Here is a 27,386-nt window from a genome sequence, read left to right on the forward strand (position 1 = left end):
AGCAAAGCCGGATTGTGAATCCCTGCTTGTCAGGGAGGAGATGCGCTGAACTTGTTTATTTTCCCTATGTATTTATGAGCTGGGGTGTGTATAAATATTGCTCGCCCGCGCCAGACAACACTGGTGTCGTGCTTCCAGCGGGTGCAAAGTTTGACCTGGCACTTCCCGGCGGGAGCAATGCATATTTATTAGCCCGGCGCTGGGTGGGAATGGATCCCTCCCTCCCCGGCGTGGCAGACGCTGTCTCAGCAAAACGAGGGTTATTATTAAAATAAATAAAAGCAAAAGCTGCGTGGCCATCACGGCATCTCCTGTGATGACTTCAGGGTGGAGCCAGCTTTTCCTGGGGGAGGAGAGGGGATCGTGGAGAAGATGCTCCTGGGAAGATTCCAGCTGTGCAGACTCCAACTCCAGGTGCCACAGCTTGTCCCCTGCCTCAGTTTCCCCATCAATAACAGTGACTTATAGAAGTGACGTAAGTCTCAGCCTGGCAGAGGAGTGTGAAACTCTCCCTTCATTAATAAGCACAAAGTGCCTAGATATTTTTAGATGGAAGTGCCACGTATTGATATAATATTACTGTACCTCGTTTGACTTCTTTTTCGATTGCAAGCCCCCTCTTGATCCCGTTACCTGCAGTAACAGTTATCTGGCTATATTTTATCATCTGAATATTTCAATTAAATTACTTTGGGGGGGGGAAAGCAGCCTAGGCTGAAGTTGGAAATGATCACTGTATCACTCCAACTTCCCTCCATTCCCAGAAGGTTAATTGAAAGGCAGCCATCTTGGTGACGTTTAGACAAATGAGGATAATTATGTGTTCTCCAGCTCTTTGAGAGGTTAATTGCTTAGATGTACGAAGACTTGAAGAACAAAGAAAGAATAAATCAGAAGCAGGACTATGATCTGATAATGTAATTTGGGATATTCACGTACAACTCAAACAAATAAACCCCCTAATTGCATGAAGTCGTTCTGCCCCGTGGGGTTGCCGGGATCAGGCTCCTGGTCCTCAGGGATGCTTGGAGAAGGGGGGTATAAGCAGGAGAGGTCTTCATCTGGCTCATGTCCAGGGGTGTCTGTTGTCATCTCATGCTGATGATGACTTCTTTATCTGGCACTGGAGATGACTTCCTCATCTCCAGGCTGTCGCCTGGCTCCTTAGTGCCTGCAGCATCCAGCCCTCATCCTGGCAGCAGAACAGTGGGTGGAAATCAGATGGGCCAGGGAGGTGCGGGAGCAGCGAGCAGAGGATTTCCTCTGGTGGGTTATTTTATTTTGCCTAATTGCTGATGAAATTCCTGCAAATTGGCAATTATATTCCTGAGCTGATGGCTCACCCAGGTCATTTAGGGATCTCGGATTTGGCAGGAGCACTTTACGGTGTTCGCCATGAAATATGGCTTCACTTCCATCGACAGGATTTCTCTCTTTTTAGAGGTTACTAGTTCTGCCTGCGAGGATTTTGCACCTAAATCTTGTGATGGCACCATCCTGAAGGAAACGGGTTTTTTTCCTTTTAGTTCACCCTGGTGGACTAGTTTGGGGGTTGGTTTGTCCGTCTGTCAGCCCCTCCATCCTGTTGGAATGGGGTACAGAAGGCTCTGGGAGCGACTTACAGGCATGAGGGGTGTGGATGGAGTGAGTTGATTTTCCCCTCACCTTCCCCTGCCTGCTGGTGCTGCAGTGAGAAGTGCAGTGTGGAGCCAAGACCTTGGAAACTTGGAGCTTTTATGGAGTTCTCAGGGCTGTGTGGAACACCAGGGTGTCCAGCCAGGATCAAATACCACCTCACTCATCAGCTGTGAGGGTCAGGAAAACGGTGCTTTTTTTTTTCTCCACTGAGAGCTTGAGGGTGAAACGTCTTCATCTGGAATCTCCTTCCTCCTCTGCTCTGTCTCTGGGGAAGTTGGAATTGATTTCAAATGAGCAAATGCCTTCCCACCCCTAACGTGCAAGGAGCTCTGAGCGTCGGGCTCCGAAACTCCGGCGAGAGGTTTTTCCGTCGATCTGTCTGGAATTGCAGTTTAATTCTCTGCATTTGCTCCCATATTGTGCATTAAGATACAGCGAGTTTATCCAGCAGTCCAGCTGTTTTGAAGATAATTACTACAGAACTCAACCTGATGTAAAATAATCCTCCCGGGCAAGCAGCCAAGAGCCTGAGACTTATCCTCCAAAGACTGAAACCTCTCCATTACCCTTAAGAGCCGCAGAGATAGCGGTGGGCATCTCATGACAAATATATTTTTGGTGGTAATCAGTGGCAGGATGTGAGAAGAGGTTTTTCTTTCCCCCCTGATTCCTGCTGGGGAGGGTGGTGCAGCTGGACTGACTGAGAGCAATGAGTAATGGAGGCATGTCTGGATTTCCATCCAAAGTGCCCTTTGTGCCATCGTTTCTCCCATGTGGCAACACCATGCCCATCGCTGTATTGCCACCACTGGGGTGGCTTCAAGGTGGTTTTCCCTCCTTGCAATCCAGGATCAGGTGTCCAATGGCTTTGCTCTGGCTGCTTCTCTCACAGATATTCCCTGCTCCAGGTTTTAATCAGCCTGCCAGCATCCTTTCTTCTTTTGGGATTCCAGGATGCTGCCGGAGCCACGGACATATCCTCCTGGGTTGAAAGTGTCCCTTTATCCAGCTGAGAAGGAGACAGTCACCGGTCCCATCAGGATGGCTGAATCATAGCAGTCAGAGCCTTGTATTTCCATGTGCTAATTACCGCTACTTAACTGCAGGTCTAATTCTGACAGCAAAAGTTATTCCCCTCTCTCCCTGCCTGGGAAAAACCTGGGAAAAAACCCCATTGCAGGCATGGAGGTACTCCAGGTTCTCAACTGTTCAACTCTGCTAGTGATAAACTCGGTGCTTCTTCTCTGCTTTTGATTGGAGAACACTAGAAATCAGCCAGGGTGCGGGTGCTGCATTGTGTTAGATTAGCGCTGATTGAGGCGCTGCACGGGCGCTGATTGAGGTGCAGGGCTCTGCCAGGAGCAGGGTTGTGTCCCCTAATCAACACCCTTGAAGGGTGGTGGTGGGTGTCTCTTGTTGGGTTTTTTACCTGCTGGGATGTAGGGCAGGGCTTGGTGTAGGGTAGAGGGGAATTTGGCTTCCCTGGTGAGAAGAAAACTCTCTGCTGATGTTTCCTGGGACAGGTATCCAGGGCAGAGGAGACTGAGGGGAGACCTCATTGCAATCTTCAACATCCTCATGAGGGGCAGCAGAGGGGCGGGTATCATCTCTTCTTTTTTGTGACCACTGACAGGACTCAAGGAAAAGACATGAAGCTGACTCAGGGCAGGTTTAGGTTGGATCTCAGGAAAAGGTTTTTCACCCAGAAGGTGGTGGGGCTCTGAACAGCCTCCCCAGGGCAGTGGGCACAGCACCAAGGCTGTCTGAGTTGAAGAAGTGTTTGGACAATGCTCTCAGGCACAGGGTGGGATTCTTGGGGTGTCCTGTGCAGGGCCAGGAGTTGGACTTGATGATGCTGGTGGATCCCTTACAACTCAGCACATTCTATGAGTCTGTGAGGTAGTGATGTCTTGATGGTAAATGCTGGTAGATGGTGATATTCTCCTTGGAGAGGAGCTGGGAAGATGTCCCAGCCTTCCTCAAACCACAGGATTGCCCGCTGGCCACAAGCAAGTTGGAAATCAGTGTCTGGCTGTATCAGGGAGAGAGTGCAATCACTTAGGTACTTTTTTGGGCAAGGAAAGATGCATTGCTGCATTTTTTTCTAATTTATGTGGTTTTCCTGGCCTGGCTGCCCCTGCTCAGTGCCTTCCTTATCCTCTCTCTCTTTGGGAGATCAGGTGTGGCCGCCAGCATTGACTGACTCCGATGTTCACATTTATGTGCCACCTGCTCTATAAACATTCCCATTGATTTGCTCTATCCAAAGGTCTCCTACTTTATTTCTTTTGCTGCTTCCTCATATTTCCTTATGAAGATTTCTCTTAAGCTGATAACAGCTGTCAACTGTTGGGGCTTAGGCTGACACCTTTTGACTTTCCCTACTGGGTGGGGGGAGCACCCCAGTACGTGGACATGGATATGGATGCACTGTTGTGTCAGAAACAAGGGATTTGTGGTGGGAAAAAGAAGTGGGAGCCGGGAGCACCCGACCTTGTCGGGTCTCCCTTCCTCTTGCTGATGATGTTGTCAGGGTGACGTGTGTCCCTGCAAGCTGTAAGTAGAAGCAATGAGGAGTGAAAGAAGGGCTTTAGGAACCAAAGGCAAAGCCTGGCTCGCATTAACAGAGCTGACTGTTTCTGGATTTGCTCGATGTGGAGCATTAATTCAGAAAATCCCATGAATGGCTTTGGGGAGGAGATGGGATCAGTTAGTGGGGGCACCGTGCAGCAGCTCCACCTCGCTGGGCATCCCTTCCCTATTCAAACTAAGATTTCAAGCCACCTGCAGCACAGCTCTGCCTGTGTCAGCCTTAGCATCGTGCTGTGGTACCTGGGTCCACCCCTGAGACCAAAGGTGGGCTCAGACCCCCATCCCCAAATTAACATCAGCTCAAGCTTGGCAGCGACCCGGCCTCAGGCTCAGCCTTTGCATCCCCTGGGCTGTCACAGAGGCCACCCAAAGCCCTGCAAATGCTGAGTGCAGACCAGGCAGTGTTTTGTGTGGCATGGCCCCCTCAGGGACTGCACAGTGAGCATTGTCTTGACTTCTGACGCCTCGCACAGACGGCTCCCGCCCTCCTCATCATCTTGTTATCATTCTAATGTCTGGGAGCTGCAGTCATGGACCAAAACACCATTAAACTATCTGAAATGGAGCAACTCGACAGCCTCTGCCCTCGCAGGCTTATTATCTTTGCAGATGGATATTTTATATTTAGCAACCTCTAATGTATCAATTTGGGCTTTGATTTTTCACAGGGAGCAGCTTCTATTCTGGTGCTCGGTGGTGGGCAAGCTGCCACCACAGGGGAACTGGTGGGGAGAAGCCCTCCCTGACAAACCCCTATTCTCTAGGGAGGGCAGGACGGTCCTGTAGCCCTTGTAGGGCTCTAAGGAGGGGGGAATTGTTGGCAGGGAAGAATTTTGCCAGTGGTCTGGAGCGTGTTTGTACAGCAGTGGGAGCGCTTGGGGAATCGGAGCAGTAGCGGTAGGGCCAGGCAATTAATTAAAGTTGCAGAGAGCGAGAGCTGGTGGCTTTGTGGGAGGCAGTGGCTGACTGGTGTACAGTGGGGAGGGAGGGATGTTATGGAGAAAAGCAGAACACTTCAGGCTGACCGAGCTCTTGTGCATCCCATGCTCCTTGTTTTCCCACAGGGGTGATGTGGGATCAGGGCTTATGGAGTGGTTGGTGAGGGCTGGATGGGAGGTGGTTGTGCTGGGCAATGCCAAGTGGCACATCCTGGGTCCTCTCCATCCTCAGGGCTCTGGTGTGACATGAGGATGGTGTGGAGGTGTGCACCCCACATTGAGGCACCAGGGTGGGTGGGAGAGAGGGGAGAAGGGGCACCGTGGGTGACTCAAAGAAGAGACAGATGCCAGCAGAAGTGATCGGGATTAAAGACAAAGTGCCTCCCAAGGATATCATGGATAGCAGTGACGGAAGCCGAGGCAGTGCAATCCTGCCCTCAGGAGCTATTGTGTGAGACCCGTCATCACAAGCCATGGTTGCCATTGTCCCTATGGATAATGTGGCGGGACACATTGTTGGGAGAGGATTAGAGGAGCCGCCGCATTTTGATGGCCTGTTTCTCATTTGCATCTTTAACGAAGTGGGAGCCCAGCCAGGTTCTGTTCTTTTGTGTTTACTTCTGAGGAAGTGTGTTTATTTCCGATGATTACAAATAAATCTCCTCTGCCTTTGCTCCAGCCGCCCGGAATAAAAAGCGTTCGGAGCCCGTTCACTGTGTAACCGGGGCGAATATTGGAAGCAAAGGAGAAATCCCATTAGGAGTCCCCGGCAAACGTAATTAACAATTTCTTCTCAGAGACAAGGGGGTTTGCTCTGCCCCTGTGACAGGTATTTTTGGTTGGAAGCATCCCAGGGTGAAGCATCACCTGGTCACTGTCAAGGGGCTTCTCTCCCGATCCGGGTGAGCTATTTTAGCCGCTGAAAACTGGGTCAGCTGGCAAGTTTGCACCTGGTTTTGGCATCTCCATTTGTCATCCTGATGAGACACGTTACCTGCAGGAGAGAGAAGCAGTTTGGGGTTGAAGGGCCATAGAGGAGTTTAAAAGTAGAGCATTGTTGGTTTGAATAAGGAAGAGGGGGGGGTTTGAATGATAGAATCATCAAATATCCTCAGTTAGAAGGGACCAGCAAGGAGCATCGAGTCCAGCTCCAAGAGAATGCCAAAAATCCCACCATGGACAACAAATTTGGGTTGATCCATAGATGAGCATCTCCCCCCAGCCTCTTGTCATGGACAGGGACCAGTTGCCTCAGCTCTGCAGGTACAGGCATTTCTCAGGATGCACATCTACATTTTGGGGTCTCATGCAAAATATCCTCAGGATATTTTTGACCCACGGAGAGGGTTTTGCAAGACTTGCTTTATGCCTCCAACTCTTTGTGTGCCATTTATCCCTCCAAATTAGTTCCAGAAATCTTGTGCTGACTGTGGGCAAGATATTTCCCTCACCACTGGGCAGGTGTCGAGGGCAACCCCAGGCTTTGCCCTCGTGCTCAGATGAGTCAGCAGTGCAGGAAAGGTCCCTAACATGGCTGGGAAAGGTGGAGGATGAAGGTGGAGGGTGTTGTGGCTCATCCCACATGTAGGAGTGGTGCTGTCAGTGTCATTGATGGGGCTGGGCAGGAGCCTGCTGTGGGAGCAGCGCGGGGGTCTCTCCTAATAGGTGCAGGAGGAGGGAGACGGTCACTTTGTGCCGCCGAACACAAAGGGCACGTCAGCGGAGTTATCTGTATTGTTGACACTAAGTGAAATAATTCCACGGCAAACTTCAAAATTAGCATTTAAGGATGAGGAATGGGGGCAATTAGAGGGGAAGCGGCGCAGCGCCGGTGCCCCCGGCTCCCACCCTCATGCATCTTCTCACTCTGCCGTGTTCAGGTTCAGCGCCCTCATCTCTGGTGGAGTGCTGGGATCCCTACGGCAGCTCTCGTCCTCCCACAGAGAGAGGGGATTAATATGGGCCTCAGGAGATGAAGCCTTCGAGAGGCCACATGTATCATTGTGAGCGCCAGGGGCTGGAGCTCAGGCGAGGCCCAGCATCCAGAGCTCTCCAGCAAGCTGCTCTGGAGGAGGGAAGTCATGGTTGGAGGCAGCTGAAGGTTTGCAGATGGTGAAAAGTCTCTGCTTAAAGGCAGTGAGGGTCTGAGTGGGATGCAGGGATGGAGGAGCACGAAGAAGGGCTGCGTGGGGGAGCCGGGACACGGGTGTGTGCCAGGGGCTCAGGTTTGGGCTGATGATATCATTCCCGAGATATTCCCCCTGCCTTGCTGATGGGTTTTCTCCAGGTGAACTGCAGAGCCAGAATGGGTTTATTTTCCTCCCATCTGACAGGCCCTTTATTGTCTTTTGTCCCTTCTGGACTCGTAAGGCAGAGTTTCTGGAGATGGATACGGCGCCTTCAGGAGACTGTTAATGGGGGTTTGTCTTTGGTTTTAATTAGATCCCTTCAAGGGAAAACCTCCTGGCCTGCTTTATTATCCAGCTTTGTCAGAGCTTGTCTGCTTTATCTAAACACTTTGCAGAAGTCTCTTTACCTGTTTGCTTACTGGAGACATTATCATAATCCTGGTCAATTGGAAATGGGTAGCAAAGACGGCTCAGCAGACAAGGGAGCTTAGCAGCTAATGGAGATCGCTTTCCCAGACAGGTAAAGAAGCTGAGGAGGTGCTCCTTGTGCCAGGCTGTCCATCAGCATTTCCTTTGTAGTGCCAATTGCCCAGGCACAGGAAAACTGTTGGCAGGAAGGCAAGGTCAGCTGAGAAGGTGCCTCCAGGAATGCTGAGAGCTCTTTGCCAGCTGATGGCTGGTGGGTTTTCTGCTGGTGGTGGTTCTGACGCATTTCCAGGAGATGCAGAAGGGTTGGTTTTTTGAAGGAGGGTGGTTTTCCTGGTTGTTTAGCTGCAGGAGACAGCCTGGACTCTGGTGGAAAGGAGCACAATGCTGCACAATCGGAGCCAAAGGGACTTGGTCCTGAATTAGCTATTGAGTGGCAGCAATTGAAGAATGAGCTCAAGGAGTAGGGAGGAGGGGCCTTTGCCTCCTTGCTCTTGCCCTGAGTTTGTTAGAGAGGTCTCAGGTTCCTGCCCCCTCGCTCTGAGTGGTTTCTAGGGTTGTACTTGTCACCACAGACAAGGGAGGCCGATGTTGTTCTTCCCCTCCCTCACACGAACGTGTCCACCTGGGACACCCCCTGTGTGCCTGTGCAGGTGCAGCTCTGAGATGTAAATACGAGCTGTAAATGCAAAATGAACTGCCCCAGTTCTTGGGTGTCCTGGACCAGCCTCAGATTTCCCTGGGAAGCACATCCCATACGCGCCAGCCAAAGCCGGGCAGTGACAGTCGAACGTGCTCAGCGCGAGCTTCTCGTCCCTGTCACTTCAAACCCTAGTCCTTGTGCTTCACCCCTAATGAGGGGACCCAAGAGCACCTCGCAGGGCTGTAGTCTGGATATTTATATGAGCGCAGACATGCGAGTTGTCTGTTTTACATATTGCTGCCCTGATTTTTTGGTGCACGCGATGAATAATTTACAGAAGCCGTGTGTAAGTATCTCTTTATTATTCATTATAATGAAGTGAGACAGCAGTAATAGTCCACTAGACTGGAATCCCCCAGGGCCGAACTTCACTCGGCTGTGCTTAGCTCTCCCCCAGTTAATTTGAAAGAAGAGAGGGCTCGGCTTCCCGACAAGGATGGTGCCGTCTGCCGGCTCGAGGCCGCCTTGGTCTGGCAGAGCTGAGCTGGTGCTGGGATATGTCTGACACCCGGGCAGGCTCCCGGCATTCCGGCAGTGCTGCGGCGGGCGGGGAGGGCCATCCGTCTTTCCCGGCGTCCGTACGTGGTGTGGCTGGCAGAGACGAACGGCTCCTGCAAGGGGAAAAGGACTTGTTTGCGGGAGGATATATGGCTCGTTCCTCCGAACCGAGCGCCCGGGGGGGACCCTCAAACATGCCAAGTATGGCCCCTTCCCTCCGCCCGATTAATAATCTCGATCGAAGTGACGCTCTGCAATCTCAGCGAGGGAGGCATATAACACCTCGGAAGCCTGGGCAGGAGAGGTCCTGTGGTGGGGACAAGGACAGGAACAGCCTTCCAGCCTCTCTCCAAATTTACAGACATGTGGAGAGGGACTCACATGAGTTTCTTGATTGACTGTAGGTGCCTTTTCCTGCGATCTCAGCTGCACAAAGCTGCAGCAGCACTGCCACCACCGGCACTAGCACACACCTGGCTTGGTTTTCCCGGTTTTCTTTCATGCCAAGGGACAGCTTCCCTACCGTGGTCCTCAGGTGGGAAACGTGAAGCTCCTGAGAGGGGCCAGGCTCTTAATTTAGCCAAATGCTCAGTGCTTGTACCACAGGTGCCACAGAGGCAGCAGGGAAGGCCATGAGTAAATAGATGGATATCTATCAAACAGAACGAAATAGCCATGATTTCCAGGAACATTTTAATTCCCTTCCCCCCCCCCCTTTGCCAAGTGTAAGTCAGTGCTGTGGGCTGGAGCTGCTGAGCTCCCGCGTGCCTCGAAGCGGGGAGGGTGGGAGCCAGGCAGGAAATAAATAATGGAAACGACCGCGCTGTGTTTTCAAGGCACTTGTAGGATTTACAGCTGCTTATCCAAATGTTCCCTTCCCTTCCCCGCGTGCTGGCTTGGCCGTCTCCGACTGTTCCTCTCCTTCCCCTCTCCCTGCGCGTGTTCTGCGGCCCCTGTCCCCGTGTATATCACCCCAGGGATGGCTCGAGGGCCGTGCCGACAAGACCAACTGTCAGCAAATTTTACAGCTTCATCTGAAATTCTCAGTGCACGGCGGGGGCGAGGAGGGGGGTGATGGAGGTGGTGGGGGGGTAGGGATGGTAGGTAGGGATAGTCTGCGTGGCTTGCGGAGGTTGAATGCAACGAGAATTTTGTCTGCAGTTCCTGAGTTGTGTATCAAAGAAAACGGGAGGGTTTATTTCTGGTGAACCTGCCATTTATGCGAAATCTCGGGTGATGGGAGGATGTGGGGCAGGGCTGTGCGGCCGTGGCATGTGCCATCTCCGTGCTGGCAGTGATGGGGAGCCAGCACCGCAGCTCCCATCCTGCTCCCAGCCCGTTTGGGGGTCGGGGACGCTCCCTGGGTGCTCTCAGGTGTGTGACGCTCCGTCTCTCCCGCCGCAGGTGTACTGTGGATGAGCGGGTCACGCGGGTGGCGTGGTTGAACCGCAGCACCATCCTGTATGCCGGCAATGACAAGTGGTCTATAGACAACCGCGTGGTCATCCTCTCCAACACCAAGACCCAGTACAGCATCAAGATCCACAACGTGGACGTGTACGATGAGGGCCCCTACACCTGCTCCGTGCAGACAGACAATCACCCCAAGACTTCGCGCGTCCACCTCATCGTGCAAGGTAGGTCTGAATATACCTTGTGCTCTTGCTGGATGGTTTGATTTGCACGGGTGTCTGGATTTGTGAAGGGTTTGGAGGCCCTGTTGGTGATGGAGATGGAACCAATATCAGTTGCTTCAGGGATTGCGTGGTGTGCCAGTTTTGGCTGGGGTAGAATTAATTGTCTTCCTAGGAGCCAGTACAGGGCTGTGTTTTGGCTTATTCTGAACACAGGGGTGTGTTTGTTATTGCTGAGCAGTGTTTACACAGAGCCAGGGCCTTTTCTGTTTTTTTGCGTTGCCACACGGGTAAGGAAGTTGGGGGTACCTGGGAAGCTGGGAGGAAACACAGCCAGGACAGGTGACCCAGACTGACCAAAGGGGTATTCCAGACCATATGACATCATGCTTGGCACATAAAGTTGTGGGGAAGAAGGAGGAAGGGTGTGTGGGGGAGAAGCAGAACCGAGCAGCACGAGGCCCTGTGATTTTGGGAGCGGCTGGATTCTGTGAATGTTGAAGTCACAGTGGGACCCCAAAGGGCTTTTGGCACAGGGTTTCATAGGCAAGTGTGTCTATGTGGCAGATGCTGTTGGGTTGCAAAGCAGCATCCTGGGGCTGTTCTGATGAGGGGATCCAGGTGCCCGTAGCACTCTGATGGATGCCGCCTCCGGATCCTTGCGGCTTTGCACCAGCTACTGGCTTTTGTCCGGCCTCTAGATTAATTTTTCAGAGTTAGTGTTAGTTCAGGTTAGATAAAGATAATGAAAGTTTCCTAATCCTCTTAAAGAAGATTTATTTGGCTGAGTAGAAAGCTCTCGGAATACAATAAAGCGTGTATAAAACCAGGACCTAATCTTTCCTTTAATTTCAAACAGCTGATGGGTATTGATTTTGCAATGAGCAAATCTGAAAACTTTCTCAGCCTCGACATGTCTCTGAGAAGCCCCCAGCAGAGTTATGTATGTATTTATGTATTCTTCTCACTGGGAGGAGGCAGGGGTTGATTGTGGCAACCTATCCAAGAGGTTCTCCTGCCCGGTGTCAGTGGGAGTGTGTTGGGAAACCCTGGATCACGTGCACCAGGCTGTGGTGGTGAGGGGAGCGCTCACCTCAGGAAGAGGGGAGCAGAGACCCACTGGGAGCATCCCTCCATCCCCTTGGTTGGAGCTCCCCCTCTCCCCCTTTTTGAGTTGCGTGCGAGCTGTCCATCTGTGAAGTTTAATCTGTTTATCCTGTCTGCTCTCTAATCGTGCTAATCCATCCAGTCAACACCGGTGAAGTATCCGACTGCTTTGCACCTAATGAAATCAGGTGAACTGGCAGCGATGCTCAGCCCCTGCTCTCCTCGCCCCTTTTTGCAGGCACTTGCCAGGCTTGGGCAGGTGGAGGTGAGAGATAGTTTGTGTCCAGAGTCTGGTGATGAGGCATTTCTGACTGTGCTGGGAGTTTTTTTCCTGGTTGTGAGCAAGTCCTGTTGAATTGCTCCCACTGCAGTGATGACTGTGGTTCTCAGCAGTGGTGCTTATCCACAGCCTGAGAGGAGCTGGGGATACAGGCACGGGTCAAGTGGTCCATGCTGAGCAGGGTCTGTATTTCCCTTTCAATGTGTTAAGCCACAGAGTCTGTCTAAGCTGGTCTGTGAGAAAATCCATCTGTAGGTGCCACCTTGCTGTCCCTTTGATGGTGGTGGCCCGAGAGGCAAATCCTTCAGTTCAGCCTGAGGAAGAGGAGGTTACATGGAGAACTCATAACAGCCTTCCAGTATCTGAAGGAGCCTTAAAGAAAGCCGGAGAGGGACTCTCCATCAGGAGCTGTAGTTACAAGGAGTAATGGATTCAAACTGAAAGAAAGGAAATTTAGTTTAGATATAAGGAAGGAATTCTTCCCTGTGAGGTGGGGAGGCCCTGGCACAGGTTGCCCAGAGAAGCTGTGGCTACCCCAGCCCTGGAAGTGTCCAAGGCCAGGTTGGACAGGGCTTGGAGCAACCTGGGCTAGTGGAAGGTGTCCCTGCCCATGGCAGGGGGTGGAACAAGATGATCTTTAAGGTCCCTCCCAACCCAAACCATTCTAAGATTCAGCCCCACTGCAGTTCCTTGGTGGATAAAATGTGCTTTCAGGGGGCTTTCTGTGAGGATGAATAACATACAGTCCTTTGCTCAGTGCTGGGAGGAAGGGAGCAGTTTTCCAAAGATGCATTTGGTCCTGTCTGTTACTGCAAGCAGAGCACACACTTTACAGGGATGGGAGCAAAGCCTGGCCTCAAAACTGAGGTTTAGGTCTCTCCTCTGTTTACTGGCCTCACTGTGCCAGCGGGCTGACAAACAGGCAGTAATGGCCAGTTAGCAACTGCATTCAGGTCAATTAATTTCTATTTGTATTTTTGCAAAACTATAAGTTGGCCGGAGAGGGTATTGATTCTTCGTCCCCGTCTTCAATTGGGTTTTAATTGTGCTGCTGCGGGGCCCGGCCTTCCCTCCCAGCAACCCAGCGATAAATCTGCCAGGGAACTGCCGTCAACAGTAAATGTGTCTCTTAGTAGCACTATTAATATGTCTCTTGCATTGGTTCATTGCAACAGCCATTAACAGGGTTTATAAGAGTGTAGATGGCAGGAAGCCAGAAGGGGTTTTTTGTCTCCCTTCTCCTCTTTTTTTTTTTTTTTCAGGCACTGCCTCGTGAGGAGGGGACAGATGCTTTCAGGGGCATGCGCGGGGCTTGTGGCACGTCAGGGTGTTCTGGGGAGAGTTTGGAATGCAGAGAGAACAGGCATTTAATCTCCTATAAGGAGAAGATGAGCCACCTCATCCTGCTTTTCTCATAAACAGTTTGAGTGGAGGATGTCATGGGGCTGGACCTTGGCGAGCCCTCCTGCCCCTGGGATGAGCCCTGCAAAGCCCACCTCTGCTCCTGGGAGGTGCAACCTTGCAAGGAGGAACCAGGAGGTCTTACCTCACAGTGCCACAGAATGGTTTTGGTGTGAGGAGTGTGGTAGACCACAGGCATGTCACAGCTGTGCCTTCTTGGCCTGGGCTGTTTCAGGGAATACTTCAGTCTGAAACATGGAGCTCAGGGTCAGTGTTTTGGTGCAGGCTGTGACTTTGGGATCCTGTCTGGTGGAGATTTTGGCAGTGAACATTGATACTGGCCATCCCTACCTAATAGTGGTCTTTGGTATTCCTCAGATGTCCTCTGGTTTGATTTATTTACGGACCCCTTTCCTGTACTGCCTTAATCCTACTCACCATGGATTTTTCATTAAAGCCTCTCCCAGCTGCCGGCATTATTTCTCTTAGTTTCTGGTTGGCACAATCCATTTTCCCATCTCGGTGTTTTCTGCTTTCCTCGCCCTGGGGACCAGAGCAGGTTTTGGAGGACCATGGCCTTCATTTACAGTACTGAGGTTGTGGTTGTGTGGTGTGTTTTCCACATGCACATAAGGATGCTCTCCCAGAGCCAATCCTGTGTCTCATCCACTGCCTCTCACAGCAGCACCAGTGCAGGCAGAGATTTTCAGTCAGTATTTCAAAAACAAATTGAGTCTTTTTTTTTCCTTTTGATAACAACTGATTCCTCAAGCCTCTGAAAGGGCCACCCCTACCCCATGCCAGTCCCATTGAGATCTTTTTCTCCAATGGCAAAAGGCTGGGAAGGTGCAACCAGACCCTTACCTTGCTCCTCCTCCCTCCCTGAAGAAGTAGAGGATGGGCAAGAAAGTGAAAATGGCCAAATGAAGGTGATGCAGCAGCAATGCGGCAGCGAATTCAGAGGCAAAGGAGCCCAGAGAAAATCTGGAAGGAATAGCAAAGATGGTAGAAAAAAAGCAAGTGGAGGGGAAATAAAAACAAAACAAAAAAACAGGATGAGAAGAAAAGCCCAGAGACTTGTAGAACAAAGGGAAGAGAGAAAGAAATGTGCACACACAGAACTGAGTATCAAAAGGACAGGAGGCAGCAAAGGGAAGAAATGAAAAAGTAATGAAGGAGTGAGGGCACGGAGAGGGGGAAGGTCTGGAGAGAGGAAGAGTCCAACTGGTGGGAAGTAATCAGTACTCACTGCCCAGGCAGGAACAGCCACTGTCCCAAAATCCGGGTGGGAGGATGGAAAAGAGACAGGATGGAAAGCACCCAGAGAGCATCCTTGGGCTCCCATTCTTGAGGCTTCTTAAAATTGGTGAAAAGGAGCCATCGGGATGTGTCACAGGGATCAGGAGCCGCTGGAACAAAAGCACAGCAGCAGATGATTAATTACTGCAAAAAGCAAAAATGGGGAAGAGGAGGGAGAACTGGAGAAGTTGTTTCCCGATTATATTTCCGAACAGAAAGAACATTTTAGCGCGCGCACAAATAGCTCCCTGGGAAGCACTCTCACTTCCTAATTGTTCATAAATTTACTGACAGGTGGTTACACAGTAGGTATAACGCTGTGAGTTTCGGTTTTATTGCTTTCCCTGGCTCAACGTGAAAACTTGGAGAAAAAGGATGCACAGGGAGCAGTCGGGTGAACTCCGCCTGGGAAAGGGTGTTCAATGGCTGTGTTTAATTTTTGCGATGTCCCTTCTCATCAGAGGATCACACAAAGAGTGTTTTACTGGGGGAAGGCTGTGAAAAGGCAGCATTCAAGACCCAGGGAAGGGAAAGGGAAGATATGCCTGAAATGGAGAACACGTGAGGCTGTGTCACGCCGCTCGCTTGGCAGGGAAATTTGACAAAAAACACTCTGTTGACCAGTCTGTAGCTTTCAGATGGGCTTAGTGCATTATCTCAATAAAATCAGCTCTGATGAGCCTCTTAGACTGGGCTGTCAGCGGAATGGGATCGATTAGAGACAATAATCTTTGCTGCCAAGAAGCAACATGTTGTTAAAATTCTTGATGTCACCTCCTTGCCCCAGTCTCTTCCCCCAAAGACTGGATGGGACATGGAGAGTTTGTGCAGTGTGTCCTTGCAAGTGTCTCCTGTACCCCAAACCCAAAGATGAGTTGGGAGACAGGGAAGCACATCCATTTCTGTCTGCCAGCCTGGAGCTGGCTTGCAGGTGCCCCTTTTAAAGGCATCAGCCCCAAACGGAAGCTGTTCTTGGGAAGGTCTTGTATCGCTGGTGCCTTCAGCAGGGACAGGAGGAGGCCCCAGTGCTGTCCTGCTGTGCTTCTCATCAGTGAAGGAGATGGAAAGCACAGGCAAAATGTGAGCTTTCAGCATATTTGCCTTCTTTGTGCTGACTTTCTGTACGCTAATGAGACCTTGCACAGTGACACCTCTGACAGCTCCATCCTACCTGTGCCGGGGAGGCTCACGCAGAGCTGGAGGTGCCTGGGGCTATAGGCAGCTGGGATGCTGGGGAAAGAGCTCCAGCAGGCATCCAGCCCCTGCTAGGGTGACAGTCCCTGTCCCTGGTGGTGGCAGCATCTCCTGTCAGAGGGCACAGCTGGACACTGCAGCTGGAGAGCTGAAGGAGCAGCATGAACGCTGCATCTCCCCAAAACAGGAGGTGTCTGAGAGGGGATGGTAAGCGAGGCAGGAGCACAGCGTGCCGTAGGTGGGGCAGTGTCCAGGAGGCTGTCACCTCCCTGCAGAGCACCAAAGATGAGATGTCCCCCTCTGCAGTCCCTATGGGGACCCATCCCCTGAGCAGAGGTGGGCAAGTGGCGGTTTGAAGAGCCCGTGGGTATCCATCTGTCATCTCCCCTTATCGCCGTGTGGGAAGAGGTCTCCTTTAATGGATTGGGAGCTAATGATGTGGAGGAGGGACATCAGTTGCATGTGTCAGCCGCGGTGCTCATGCAGGCTCTCTGCTCCGAGGCGTGCAGCAGGAATGATCTGGCAGCTAAAAATAGTCCAGGGCCATGGTGGCGAGTGCCTCCGGTGGGGCTCGGCGCTCCGGAGCGGCCGGGGATGAGTCAGCCCGCACGCGGCCGCGTGCGTCAGCGTCGTGTGGAGTCACTGATCACGCAGCCATCACAAGCTCTGAGCTGTCCCATTGCTTTTGTCCCCAGATGGGACAACCAGTGCAAAGCCATCCCTGGTGCCCGGAGCAGGTGTTTTGGGAGAGTCCCAGAGATCCCCTGAGTATGGCACGTAGCATCAGGACACGGCAACCTCGGTGTGTGATGTAGCCCCAGAGGGCCATTTGCAGCCTCAGTTTGGGAACTGAGAGGGGGGATGGCACCTCACAGTCCCCACGAAGGGTGGCAGACACCGGCACGTGCCCAGGCCCGATGGAGAGCGTGAATCGGTGCATCGCGCGGTTCGGGTCTCGAGTGGTAAAGGAAGGAGATAAATCACGGGCTTATTGTTATTGAATTTAGTGGCATCGCTTTCACATTCAATTTCCCTCACCGGCTTTCCGAACAAACAAGAAATTACAGTGCAAATGTATTTTTTGGCTTACCAAACCTTATGCATTAACTTCCCCGTGATTAATATTACGCAGGGTTGACGAAATCCTCCGCGGGCCGCTCGCCGCTCCCGCGGGACCACGTTGCTCCTCGCTTCCTCAGGATTTATTCTGTATTCAATTTACTTGTAGCTGAAGGCTTTTACAATGAAGGCGGGACCAGGGGTAAGGGGGGATGGAGATGGTGTTCTGCCCTGTTGCTTTTTCCCCAGCAGCCGTGTAGGGCAGAGAAAGAGAAATGTAGAGAACCAGGGAAAGGATGCTGTCAACAGGTAAAAGACTAGGAACAGCATCCACAGTCATGCTGGAGGGCTCTGAGACATTAGCAGGGCTGTCTGATCCAGGAGGGGACCAAGAGGGATTTACAGGGGATGGGGGAGAGCATTTGGACTCTGTGCCCAGAACCAATCCCAAGCTGTCCCCACCTTGAGACAAGGCAGTTCAGGTGGGATGTGCATTTCAGGGCAGCTTTGCCTGTGCCTTGGCTGTACCTGCCTCCTGGTATTTACAGGGCATGGCAGCAGCTTGGGTTTATCCACAGTTGTGTTTGCCACCGAACTCAGCCTGCCTGCATCCCTATGTGGTCCCAGCTCCCACCTGCTCCTCCCATAGGATTAAGTCCTCCTGTGGCAAAGCCAGTGCGTCCTTGAGACGCCATCCTTGACAGCCCAGTCTGTGGGATCTATAAAAATGTAATCAAGGTCCTCTGATGTCCTTCTCCAAGTCCTGGTAACCTCATAGGCAACGATCGCCGCCGTGGCAGGGTATTGAGCCATGAGCTGGGGTCCCCGCACTGTCCATGGGTATCCCTCCACTGCACATCCCTGCTGGCTCTCAGGGGCATTCCTGATTGGATTAGGGCAGGCAGTGGCACTGGGGGGTTGGGAAGTGCTGTTCCCTGCTGTGAGACCTGCTGGCATGTCTGTGTCAGCATCCTTTGCTGAGGGAAGGGCTTTCAGGCTGACGTGTGTGTTCCTGTGGCTTGGGGTTTTCTGAATGGGAGCACTGGGACTGTAGTGGTTATGGGTAGTGATAATTTTTTCCACAGGAATGAAAGTATTTCTGTGCCTGGGAAGGGTGACAGGCTCACAGCTGTGCTCAGAGCACGAGTTTCTGCATGTCACTTTTTTACTTGTGGTGTGGGACTCAGGGGATGTGAAAGGGATGTCAGGCATGAGCTGGAGAGGGCTGGGAGGGCAAGGATAGAACAGTGGCTGTGATTTTGCTTGTGCTCTGCGTCTCACGCTATCACTAGTCCAGCTTCATGGCAGGAGTACACAAGGGAGAGAGAGGCTGCTCTCTGGAGCAGGGTCCACTAGTGGTGCTGCTGTCTTGGACCAGAACTGCTCACGAGGAGGGCTGGTTTGCAGGCTCATGAGCAGGTGAAAAAATGCTCAGCTGTGGGAAGGCTTGTCCTGGATGTTCTTGTGGTTTCTGGATGTTCCTGGTACCAGTTTGAGGGGCTGTTATTGGAGGGGAGAGGTGCAAGGCTGCTGGTAATAGGGGTTAATGTCATCTCCTTGTCTGAGTGAGGAAGGGCCATTTGCAGCCATCCCAGAGCTCATGGTGGCTGCGCTGTTGGAGTTGGCCGGCTCCGCTCCGAGTGTTAACTACATTTTCCAGCAGTCGCCGGCATACACTTTTCATTTTTGGATTGCTGCTTTCCCCTGAAGGACTCAGACAATCTCCCTCTGCTATAACAGACTGTACTTCTATATTAATGTGTCAAGTAGCTGGGAAATTTACTGCTTTGCAGAACCCGTCGGGCTGCACGGACTGTGCCGCATCTTTGCCGCGGCTTGTCCCGCTGTGCCGCCTCTCCCGCTCTGGGAGAGAGGAGAACCTCCCCAGGGGTGTGAGGAGAGCCTCTCTGGGGGTGCAAGGAGAGCTGGGCAGCACTCACATCCCCTTCCAGGCAGTGCTGGTGTCAGCCATGGTGGTTTTCAGACAATCATCCTGGAATCCTAGCGCTGTGGGAGAGCCCGGAGTGTGCAAGGGTTGGGCATGTGATGCCACTTGAGCTGGGGCTCCTGGCACATTGTGGGCTTGGGGAGGGGGCACAGGGCATCATTTTGGGCATTTTAGGTGTGGTGTTTATTTTGAGGAGGGTTGTTCTGTATGGCCTCACTCACTCCCTGAGGTGCAGACCCTTTTGGGGGCTGTGTCCAACAGCCCGGAGCACCGGGAAGCAGCATCGGTGAGCGGGCTTTAATTGCTTTTTGCCATGGCTGGGGATATTTATAGGAGCGGAGATTGCCAAGTTATTTATTAGATGGAGTATCTGGGGATAGAGGAATATAAATCACCATGGCCAGTATTGAATGGAGCAGACGCTCAGTAATTTTAACAGCTTTAATAAATATGCTAAAATATGAGCCTTGTTGCAGGCCATAATGAGAGCTGGTTATCAGGGTCTCGGCCGTGGAGCGGGGGGGCTGGCACGGTGAGTGGACCCCTTCATGCCCTGCATTTGTGCTCGGCTCCAGTCCATGGTACTCGTTTGGAGACATGGAGTTGGTGTCTGGGCAGGGTGACGGGATGGACACCAACGTGCTGTGATGGGACGGGTCTCGTGCTTGGAGCCTCTTGGCCGGGCCGGCTGAGCCGGTGTGTTGATGGTGGTTTTTGTCTTCTTTGTGTCTTGCAGTGCCCCCCCAGATAGTCAACATCTCGTCGGACATCACCGTGAACGAGGGCAGCAGCGTGACCCTCATGTGCCTGGCCTTCGGGAGACCGGAGCCCACCGTCACGTGGCGGCACCTCTCCGGAAAAGGTGAGACCTGGCTCCAACGAGGGGTCTTGCCTGGCTTGTGTGGGTGGATGCATGTCCCCATAGAGGTGGCTGGGGTGGCATTAAGGTAACTCACAGTCTGTTATGTAGGGTGGAGCTGCTGACTCTTCAGCCTTGGTGTGGGGGTGAGGAGGCTTGTCAAGTGATGTCCTGTGGCAATGGATTTATGGAAAAAGTCCTGCCAAAGATGGACTAGTGAAGAAAAAGAAGAAAACAACTCAAATGTTATAGAAACAGGAGTTTTTAATGTTGTTTAAACATGTCTTAAGATGGCTTTTTGCATTTCTGCAAAGTCACTGCTCATCCTTCCCGACACTCTCTGTAAAGACCCCTTATCTCCCTCAGAAGTGTCCTGGGAAGATGTCCTAAGGTGTTCTCATTGGCCTTTTGTTAACCCTTTCCTATTGGCTGTTAACTTCCTACCTGACTGGTTTTTTTGTAAGACCCTACACCTGTGATTGGCCCCCTTTGACCCTCCCAAGAGCCTTATAAACCCCTATCTCCCCAATAAACTTCCTCTTTCATCCGTCCCTCCCTGGTGGTCTGTGTGTGTGCTCCTTATGGGGTCACAGGGCCATGTGGCAGAGGCAGGGGGGAAGGGCATGCACCTTCAAGGTAATGGACTAACTCCCAGGGCCTGAAGGTTTCCCCATCCAAGTCATCCGCCGTAATGTCCCAAGCTTTCTGTGCAAAGGGGATGACAGACGCCCACGCAGGGCGTCGGGGAGGGCAGAGGCACAGGGAGGTGCCGGTGTCTTGGGTGATGGTGCCACGTGTTCAATACATCTCCCAGGGCAGGGCTTTGTGAGTGAGGACGAGTATCTGGAGATCACGGGCATCACGCGGGAGCAGTCCGGGGAGTACGAGTGCAGCGCCGTCAACGACGTGGCCGTCCCGGACGTGCGGAAAGTCAAAGTCACCGTGAACTGTGAGTGCGAGGGATGGGGGGTTGTGGGGGGAGTTGGATGCGCGTGGCCCAGCGTGACGCGCAGCCCGACGTCTCCGCAGACCCGCCGTACATCTCCAACGCCAAGAACACGGGCGCCTCGGTGGGCCAGAAGGGCATCCTGCAGTGCGAGGCCTCGGCCGTCCCCGTGGCGGAGTTCCAGTGGTTCAAGGAGGACACCAGGTGAGGGGCTGGGAGGAGGCGGAGGGAGGTGACAGTGCCTGAGGGCATTGTGTGGAAGAAGGCTGAGATGAACTCGTTTTTGTGGGTCTAAGGGCTGAGGGAGTCCCAGGGTTGTTTCTTCCAGGGGTGGTGGCTGTGGGACACGAGTCAGGCTGATGGGTTAAGGGAGGGAAAGTGGGATAAAGTATTTGTCTTGGTTGGATGCACAAGTCCAGTGGGGGAACGTGTGTGTGTGACCAATGTCAGGACCCAAGGGAATGGCCTGGAGCTGTGTCAGGGCAGGCTCAGGTTGGATCTCAGGAAAAGGTTCTTCCCCCAGAGGGTGGTTGGGCACTGACCAGGCTCCCCAGGGCAGTGGGCACAGCCCCAAGGCTGCCAGAGCTCCAGGAGGGTTTGGATGATCCTCTGGGGCACAGGGGGTGACTCTTGGGGATGGGCCTGTGCAGGGCCAGGAACTGGACTTGATGATCCTTGTGGGTCCCTTCCAACTCAGGATATTGTGACTCTGTGATTCTGCATACCGCTGTTGGCTGGTGGGAAGCAAAGGGGTGCCCGGGGAGGGGACAAGGTCTGTCAGAGAGCCCCATCCCCGTGCTCTCAGCACCGTGACCCCGTTTCCCCGCAGGTTAGCGAACGGGCTGGACGGCGTGAGGATCGAGAGCAAGGGCCGCCTGTCCACGCTGACCTTCTTCAACGTCTCGGAGAAGGACTACGGCAACTACACGTGCGTGGCCACGAACAAGCTGGGCAACACCAACGCCAGCATCATCCTGTATGGTAGGTGCCCGTTTTATTGCAGGAAGGTGAGAGGAGGAGGAGGAGGAGGAGGAGTAAGAGGAGGAGGATGAAGAGGAGAAGTTTGGAGAGGAGGAGGATGAAGAAGAGGAAGAGGAGGAGGAGGATGAAGAGGAGGAGGCTGGTGGATGGCCAGTGATGGAGCAGAGCTCTGGCTGTATTTGGTGTTCCTGGTCCGTCGAGGCACCGAACAACACAAACCCCAAGCAGCAAGATCCTGCCAAGAGGATATCTCAGAAGATGAGATCTGTGTCAGCCCTTACCCGGGGTGCACAGCAGAGTTGGACAACACTCATCTGAGCCATGACATTGCTGGAGCAAGGGGTGAGGAGGGGGCCCAGGCCAGGTGAGCACGCGCCCCGGGTGCAGGGTGTGGGGTTTTCCCCATGTTTCTACTGGCAGGACTGCCAGCAGTGACCATGTTGTACTGGCAGTAGAGGGACAGGTGACATTGCCCATGGTGGGTGTTGGTGTCATGGCCTAGCAGTGAGGGCAGGAAGGTGGTTGAGGAGTGGTTGACTGGACAGCTCTCACTGAGGAAGGCCATGTGTAGCTGTGGCGTGTCCCTGTGGCATTCTGGCAAGCTGAGGGGGCTGTCATGATCCAAGGGTAGACAACAGGAGCCTGCCTTCCCAGCAGGGCTCTGGCATGAGGGAGAGGATGGAGTCAAGCAGCAGGCTCAGGGAGGTGTGGAGAGGGAGAAGAGTGTCCACACCAGATGGACTTGGGCAGCATCAGGTGGACAGTGGGAGCAAAGCTTTGCACCGTGGTGGGGGGCCTGGGGAGTGTTTGGTGATTTGGGGTGGTGTGAGGGGCACATCTTTGGCTTTGGTTGTGGGGCATTGGCAAGGCCCACCCGGCTGTAGGGTTTTTGGCTCCAGTCTGTTCTGTTGAGTTTGGCACAGTTGTGTTTGGGTTTGGTGTGTGGTGATCTGTGGTGCTGAGTTAGGGGCTGGGCTGGTCCTTTCTGTTCTACTCAGTTCTCCTCTCCCTTGCCCTGATTTCTTCTCTTTGGGTCGAGGCTCTGAGTTCTGTTTCCCTCTCCTCTGTTCTGTTCTCTCATGTTTCAGTCAGTCAGGTGAATTCTGGCAGGGGCTGGTCCATCGTGTCCCAGTCTGTTGTGTTCTGTCCTGCTGGAATCTGGTGTGGGTTTGTCTTCCATCCTTCCATTCCTTCCATACTTGTACTATACTACAAGAAAATACAAGGCAATACAGATTATTCATAATATAAACACATATAGATATAATACTAGAGTCTCTGTATTTTTAATATAGTTGAATAATAATGTTGATATAGCATGTATCATTATATATCTGTATAATTATTATATATCATATATACACATATAATTTATATATCATATAAATTATAATATATCCAATAAATATTATTTTTATATAGTGTATTATAACTTAAAATTTATATGAGATATAATAGATATTATATTTGTGGTTTTTAATACATAAATAAGTAAATTAAATTTCCAATCCAGTTTTCCTAATACTGATTTCTTTCTATTTCTCTGTCCTGCCAGTGACTCTCTTGCATTTGCCCTCTCTAATGGGAGACACAGCAACATCACCTGAGTCTGGCCTACTTCCATGACTCTAAACCAGACTAAAGAAGAAGTTTCAGTGTAGATAACTCCCTCAGAAGGGGACTGGATGAGGGATTTTTTATTTTGTTCCATGCTATGGATAAGGACAGCTATGTCCTGTTATCTTTTACTTGACATCATCTGTTTTCAGGCATTTTCCCTTCTCTCAGCAGTTAATGTTGCTCTTTACACACCCCTCCTCTGACAGCACAGCAATCCTCTCATGCAGATTATTAATTGATACTAACATGCAGAGAAAACAAAATTTCACCTTGTTTTAATAAATTAGTCCCCAAAATAGCTCCAACGAGCTGAAGTACATTAGAGGTGATTCCATAGCTGGCAAAGCAGAGATATTAATAAACAAATATCCATAAAAAGTGAGTTTAAGCAACTCTCCCTGCCTTGTAGCAACTCCTGTTAGTAATGGTGTATTCCTTGAAATACTAATACACCTCTGCTCCTTGTTTTATATGAGGAAGATTAGGTAAATATTTATTAGTGAGACAGCAAGAAAACTAGGAAGGAAAAGTTAAACCTGAAAATATCCCATTAGTTTTCACATGATTATTTACCTGCACCAAGACTGAAGCTTGAATTTATTTTTAAAGGATATTGGCACATCCTTTGGATATTGCTGGGTGAACACTCAGCATACCTAAAGCTATTTTAATGTCATAACTTTTAGCGGAGAAAAAGGAAAACGTTCATGTTCGATTTTTTCCCCCTCATCTTCCACGTGTAATATTGAGTGAAGCAGTGGAGCAGGGAGGAGCAGGCTGTGGAGCGGGCTCGGGGAGGGATTGAAGCAGGTGGAATTCCATCCCTCCTCGAGGATTGCGCTTTTTTTCATTTCGTGAACATGTTGAGGAATTCAACAGCTTGTCAGTCAAAACTGCAGCTTTTGGAAACACAGGGGAGAGTGGGAAAGATGAGCTCTGTGGGGAGCTTCTATTCGGGTACGTGCGTGGTGTTTCTTGGACAGTCTCTACCAGCCTTTGCCAAAGGGGAGAGGAGCACAAGTGCTTGGAAATCTGCTAATTTTTTTTCTTAAAAATTTAATGTCTGGGTTGATTTTTTGATGAGCATGTTGCATTTTGTCCTTGCTACCTGTATCTAGAGATAGGGGGGAAAAACACACCCAAACAGGGATTTTTATGTTTCTTTTAAGTGCAGTGTGTCCCTCAGTCACCAGATGAAATCCCCCATTCCAAAATGGGAGCTCTTGGACCTTTTATTTGTCCTTTCCATTGAAGGGATATTGGAATAAAGACAGATGCAGATGGCATCATTTATGAAGCATCTATATTTTCCCAACGTTTGTGATTTCATTTCTGTTATGTAATATATATGTGATTGATGATTTGGATGAGTTAACTGTATATAAGTTAAGTGTTAGATGTGATTTAAAGCAATTATTTTATGGAATAGATAAAATCTTTTCATGCTTTATTGTGCACTCTCTTAAGAATCAGCAGCTTCAGACTAAATACATAAAAGCAAGGAAAAGCAATTATGTCTTTAAGAATAAGAGCTCTGATTCAATATTTAAGGGACTGCTTGACTTAAAACACTTAAAACACAAGTGATACAATCACAAAATGGATTGAGTTGGAAGGGACCTTAAAGCTCATCTCATTCCAACCCCCTGCCATGGGCAGGGACACCTTCCACTAGCTCAGGTTGCTCCAAACCCTGTCCAACTTGGCCTTGGACACTTCCAGGGATGGGGCAGCCACAGCTTCTCTGGGCAACCTGTGCCAGGGCCTCACTACGAGTGATTTGAGTTGCAAAAAACTAGAATCAATGCAAAATTTATGCCAAAAAAAAAAAAGAGTGGGTTTATTTGAACCCACAAACCAAAATGCTAAACCCCAAAAATTCTAAATGGACAAACCTATGAGATATTACGGGTGGAATATGAGATCTTGCAAGTGGAAATCAGTGAGGAGAAGGAGGCAGTGCTGTTTTCAGGGAGTGTAAAAAGTCTGAACCAGGCCTTTTGTACAGCAGAGAAAGTAATTACCCCACATCTATTTCTGTGCATTACAGGAGCTTCGAAGGGCAGAAGCAAAAGCTCCTTTGTGTCTGTCACCGGCGCTGCTTTTGGGGTCAAGGGAGCAGCTCACACCTCATTTCATCACCCTGCAAGTTGCCATCTGCCGTTATTAATACCCCACAAAAAGCCTGAAATCTGTGAGCTCCAGAGTTGCTTCCAGAGAGCCTGGGAATCACAATCCCCGGGGTTATTTTGCCTCTGGACTCTGGTTGCTGGCTCAGAGGTCGGTGGTTGCTCACAGCTGCCAGCCAGGCTGGGATCTGGGAAAGGGACAGGAGCTGTTGGGTGGGAAATTCCAAAGGCTTCCATAATCTCTGGTCAACAATAAAATGATTTTTTCCTGTTCAATAAGTGGAATACACTGTGTGGATGCTTTGGGTGGGAGCAGGGCTGCTACAGCAGCTCCAAGTCCTTCCTATGTTGGGGGCCCCAAATCTGGATATTCCATACATTTGAGTCACATTTTTGAGCCGTCTGGGTCAGGATCTTGCTATGGAAAGATGGCAGAGGAAAAACCCATAGCTGTGCACCAAGGAAGTCCTGGTTATCTCCAATCACAGTTTCAGATAGAACCAATTGGAAGTCAGCCATGCAGAGAGCCAGAACCAACATTCTTCTCTGGATACAGCTATCTTTGACCAATAAAATAAAAATAAAATCAAAATAAAATAAAACAAAATATAAAATAAAATATAAATTAAAAGAAATAAAATAATAAAATAAAATAAAATAATTAAACATCCTTGGGTTCAGCTGGGGAAAACTGAAGTAAAAACTAAAAACCAGTTTCACGTGGAAAAAAAGTCATAAAATTCACAGCTCTCATTAAACGTCATTTTGAACCTACATCTTCTGCTCTCCTTGCTAGTTCATAGAAATATTTTATTTTCCTGACATTGGGATGTTTTCCACCAAATAAATGTTTTTTTTTTCCATGGGATGATGCTTCTCATGGTCAGTGTAGTTCCAAGGGTGAAAGTCAAACAGTGTATGTCAGAAATCCACACCAGAGAGTGGAAAGGCTGAGAGTTTGGAGTAGCTGGATGGAGGTTCCATGAGAAGAAGAAGCCACCTCTCCTTGAATTAAAAAGAAAGCAAATATGAAAGCATAAAAAAAACCCCAATGTAAATCATAACAGCATTCTGAGGGAGAAGGCATCAGGGAACAAACCAGAGTGGGAGGCACAGGATTCAGCTGGTGAAACCATGGCAAAATAGTACAAGTTACTTGGCCTTAGAGGTTGATGCCAGGTGACCTCAACGTGGTCCTCAAAGAGGGAATTTGACCTCAAGTAACCCCAATGACCTACAGAAACCCCAAAAAGCTACTTGTTTGATCTCAAGTAACCCTAAAGTGCTGTCCAGAGAGGAAATATGACCTCAAGTAACCCCAAAATGCTAATTCTTTGACCTCAAGTAACCCCAAAGTGCTGGCCAGAGAGCAAATTTGACCTCAAGTAACCCCAATGACCTATAGTAACACCAAAATACTAATTAGTTGACCCAAAGTAATCCCAAAGTTCTGTCCAGAGAGCGTTTGACCCTGATGACCTATAATAACCCCAAAAATGCTAATTGATTGACCTCAAGTAACCCCAAAATTCTGTCCAGAGAGATAGTTTGACCTCAAGTGACCCTTATGACCTCTAGTAACCCCAAAATACGAATTAGTTGACCTAAAGTAACCCCAAAGTGCTCTGTAAAGAGTGTGTTTGACCTGAAGTAACCCCAATGACCTATAGTAACCCCCAAAATGGTAATTGTTTGACCTCAAGTAACCCCAAAGTGCTGTCCAGAGAGCAAATTTGACCTTAAATAACCCCAATGACCTAAAGTAACCCCAAAATGCTAATTGGTTGGGATTACTTGAGCTGATACTCACTCTCAACAGAACACTTTGGAGTTATTTGATGTCAACCAATTGGCATTTTGGGGTTACTGTACTTCACTGGGGTCACTTGAGATTGAACTTGCTCTCTGGATAGCATTTTGGGGTTACTTGAGGTAATTTTGGGGTTATTCTGGTCACTTTGGGGTTATTCTAGGTCATTTTGGGGTTACTCTGGGTCATTGGGGT

At 50.5% G+C, this 27,386-nt stretch overlaps 1 protein-coding gene across 12 annotated transcripts in view; it reads left to right on the forward strand.

Moving 5' to 3' along the window:
• The window catches only part of OPCML (opioid binding protein/cell adhesion molecule like), a 335,118-nt gene that overhangs the window by 299,914 nt on the left and 7,818 nt on the right, over window positions 1–27,386 (forward strand). For 8 of the 12 annotated variants that reach the window (XM_027699654.1, XM_027699657.1, XM_027699656.1 and 5 more), the window contains 7 exons: window positions 10,329–10,561; window positions 19,583–19,708; window positions 20,520–20,654; window positions 20,735–20,855; window positions 21,481–21,632; window positions 22,287–22,388; window positions 25,303–25,654. In XM_027699654.1, coding sequence (XP_027555455.1) covers window positions 10,329–10,561; window positions 19,583–19,708; window positions 20,520–20,654; window positions 20,735–20,855; window positions 21,481–21,632; window positions 22,287–22,388; window positions 25,303–25,637 — 1,204 coding nt within the window. In that variant the 3' untranslated portion in view covers window positions 25,638–25,654. Of the gene's footprint in view, window positions 1–10,328; window positions 10,562–19,582; window positions 19,709–20,519; window positions 20,655–20,734; window positions 20,856–21,480; window positions 21,633–22,286; window positions 22,389–25,302; window positions 25,655–27,386 lie in introns of those variants that run through there. The other 4 variants (XM_027699664.1, XM_027699663.1, XM_027699653.1 and 1 more) reach the window with 3 other exon arrangements.

Source organism: Neopelma chrysocephalum, unplaced genomic scaffold (assembly GCF_003984885.1).
Source record: "Neopelma chrysocephalum unplaced genomic scaffold, ASM398488v2 Primary Assembly neopelma1_138, whole genome shotgun sequence".
NCBI classification, from domain to species: domain Eukaryota; kingdom Metazoa; phylum Chordata; class Aves; order Passeriformes; family Pipridae; genus Neopelma; species Neopelma chrysocephalum.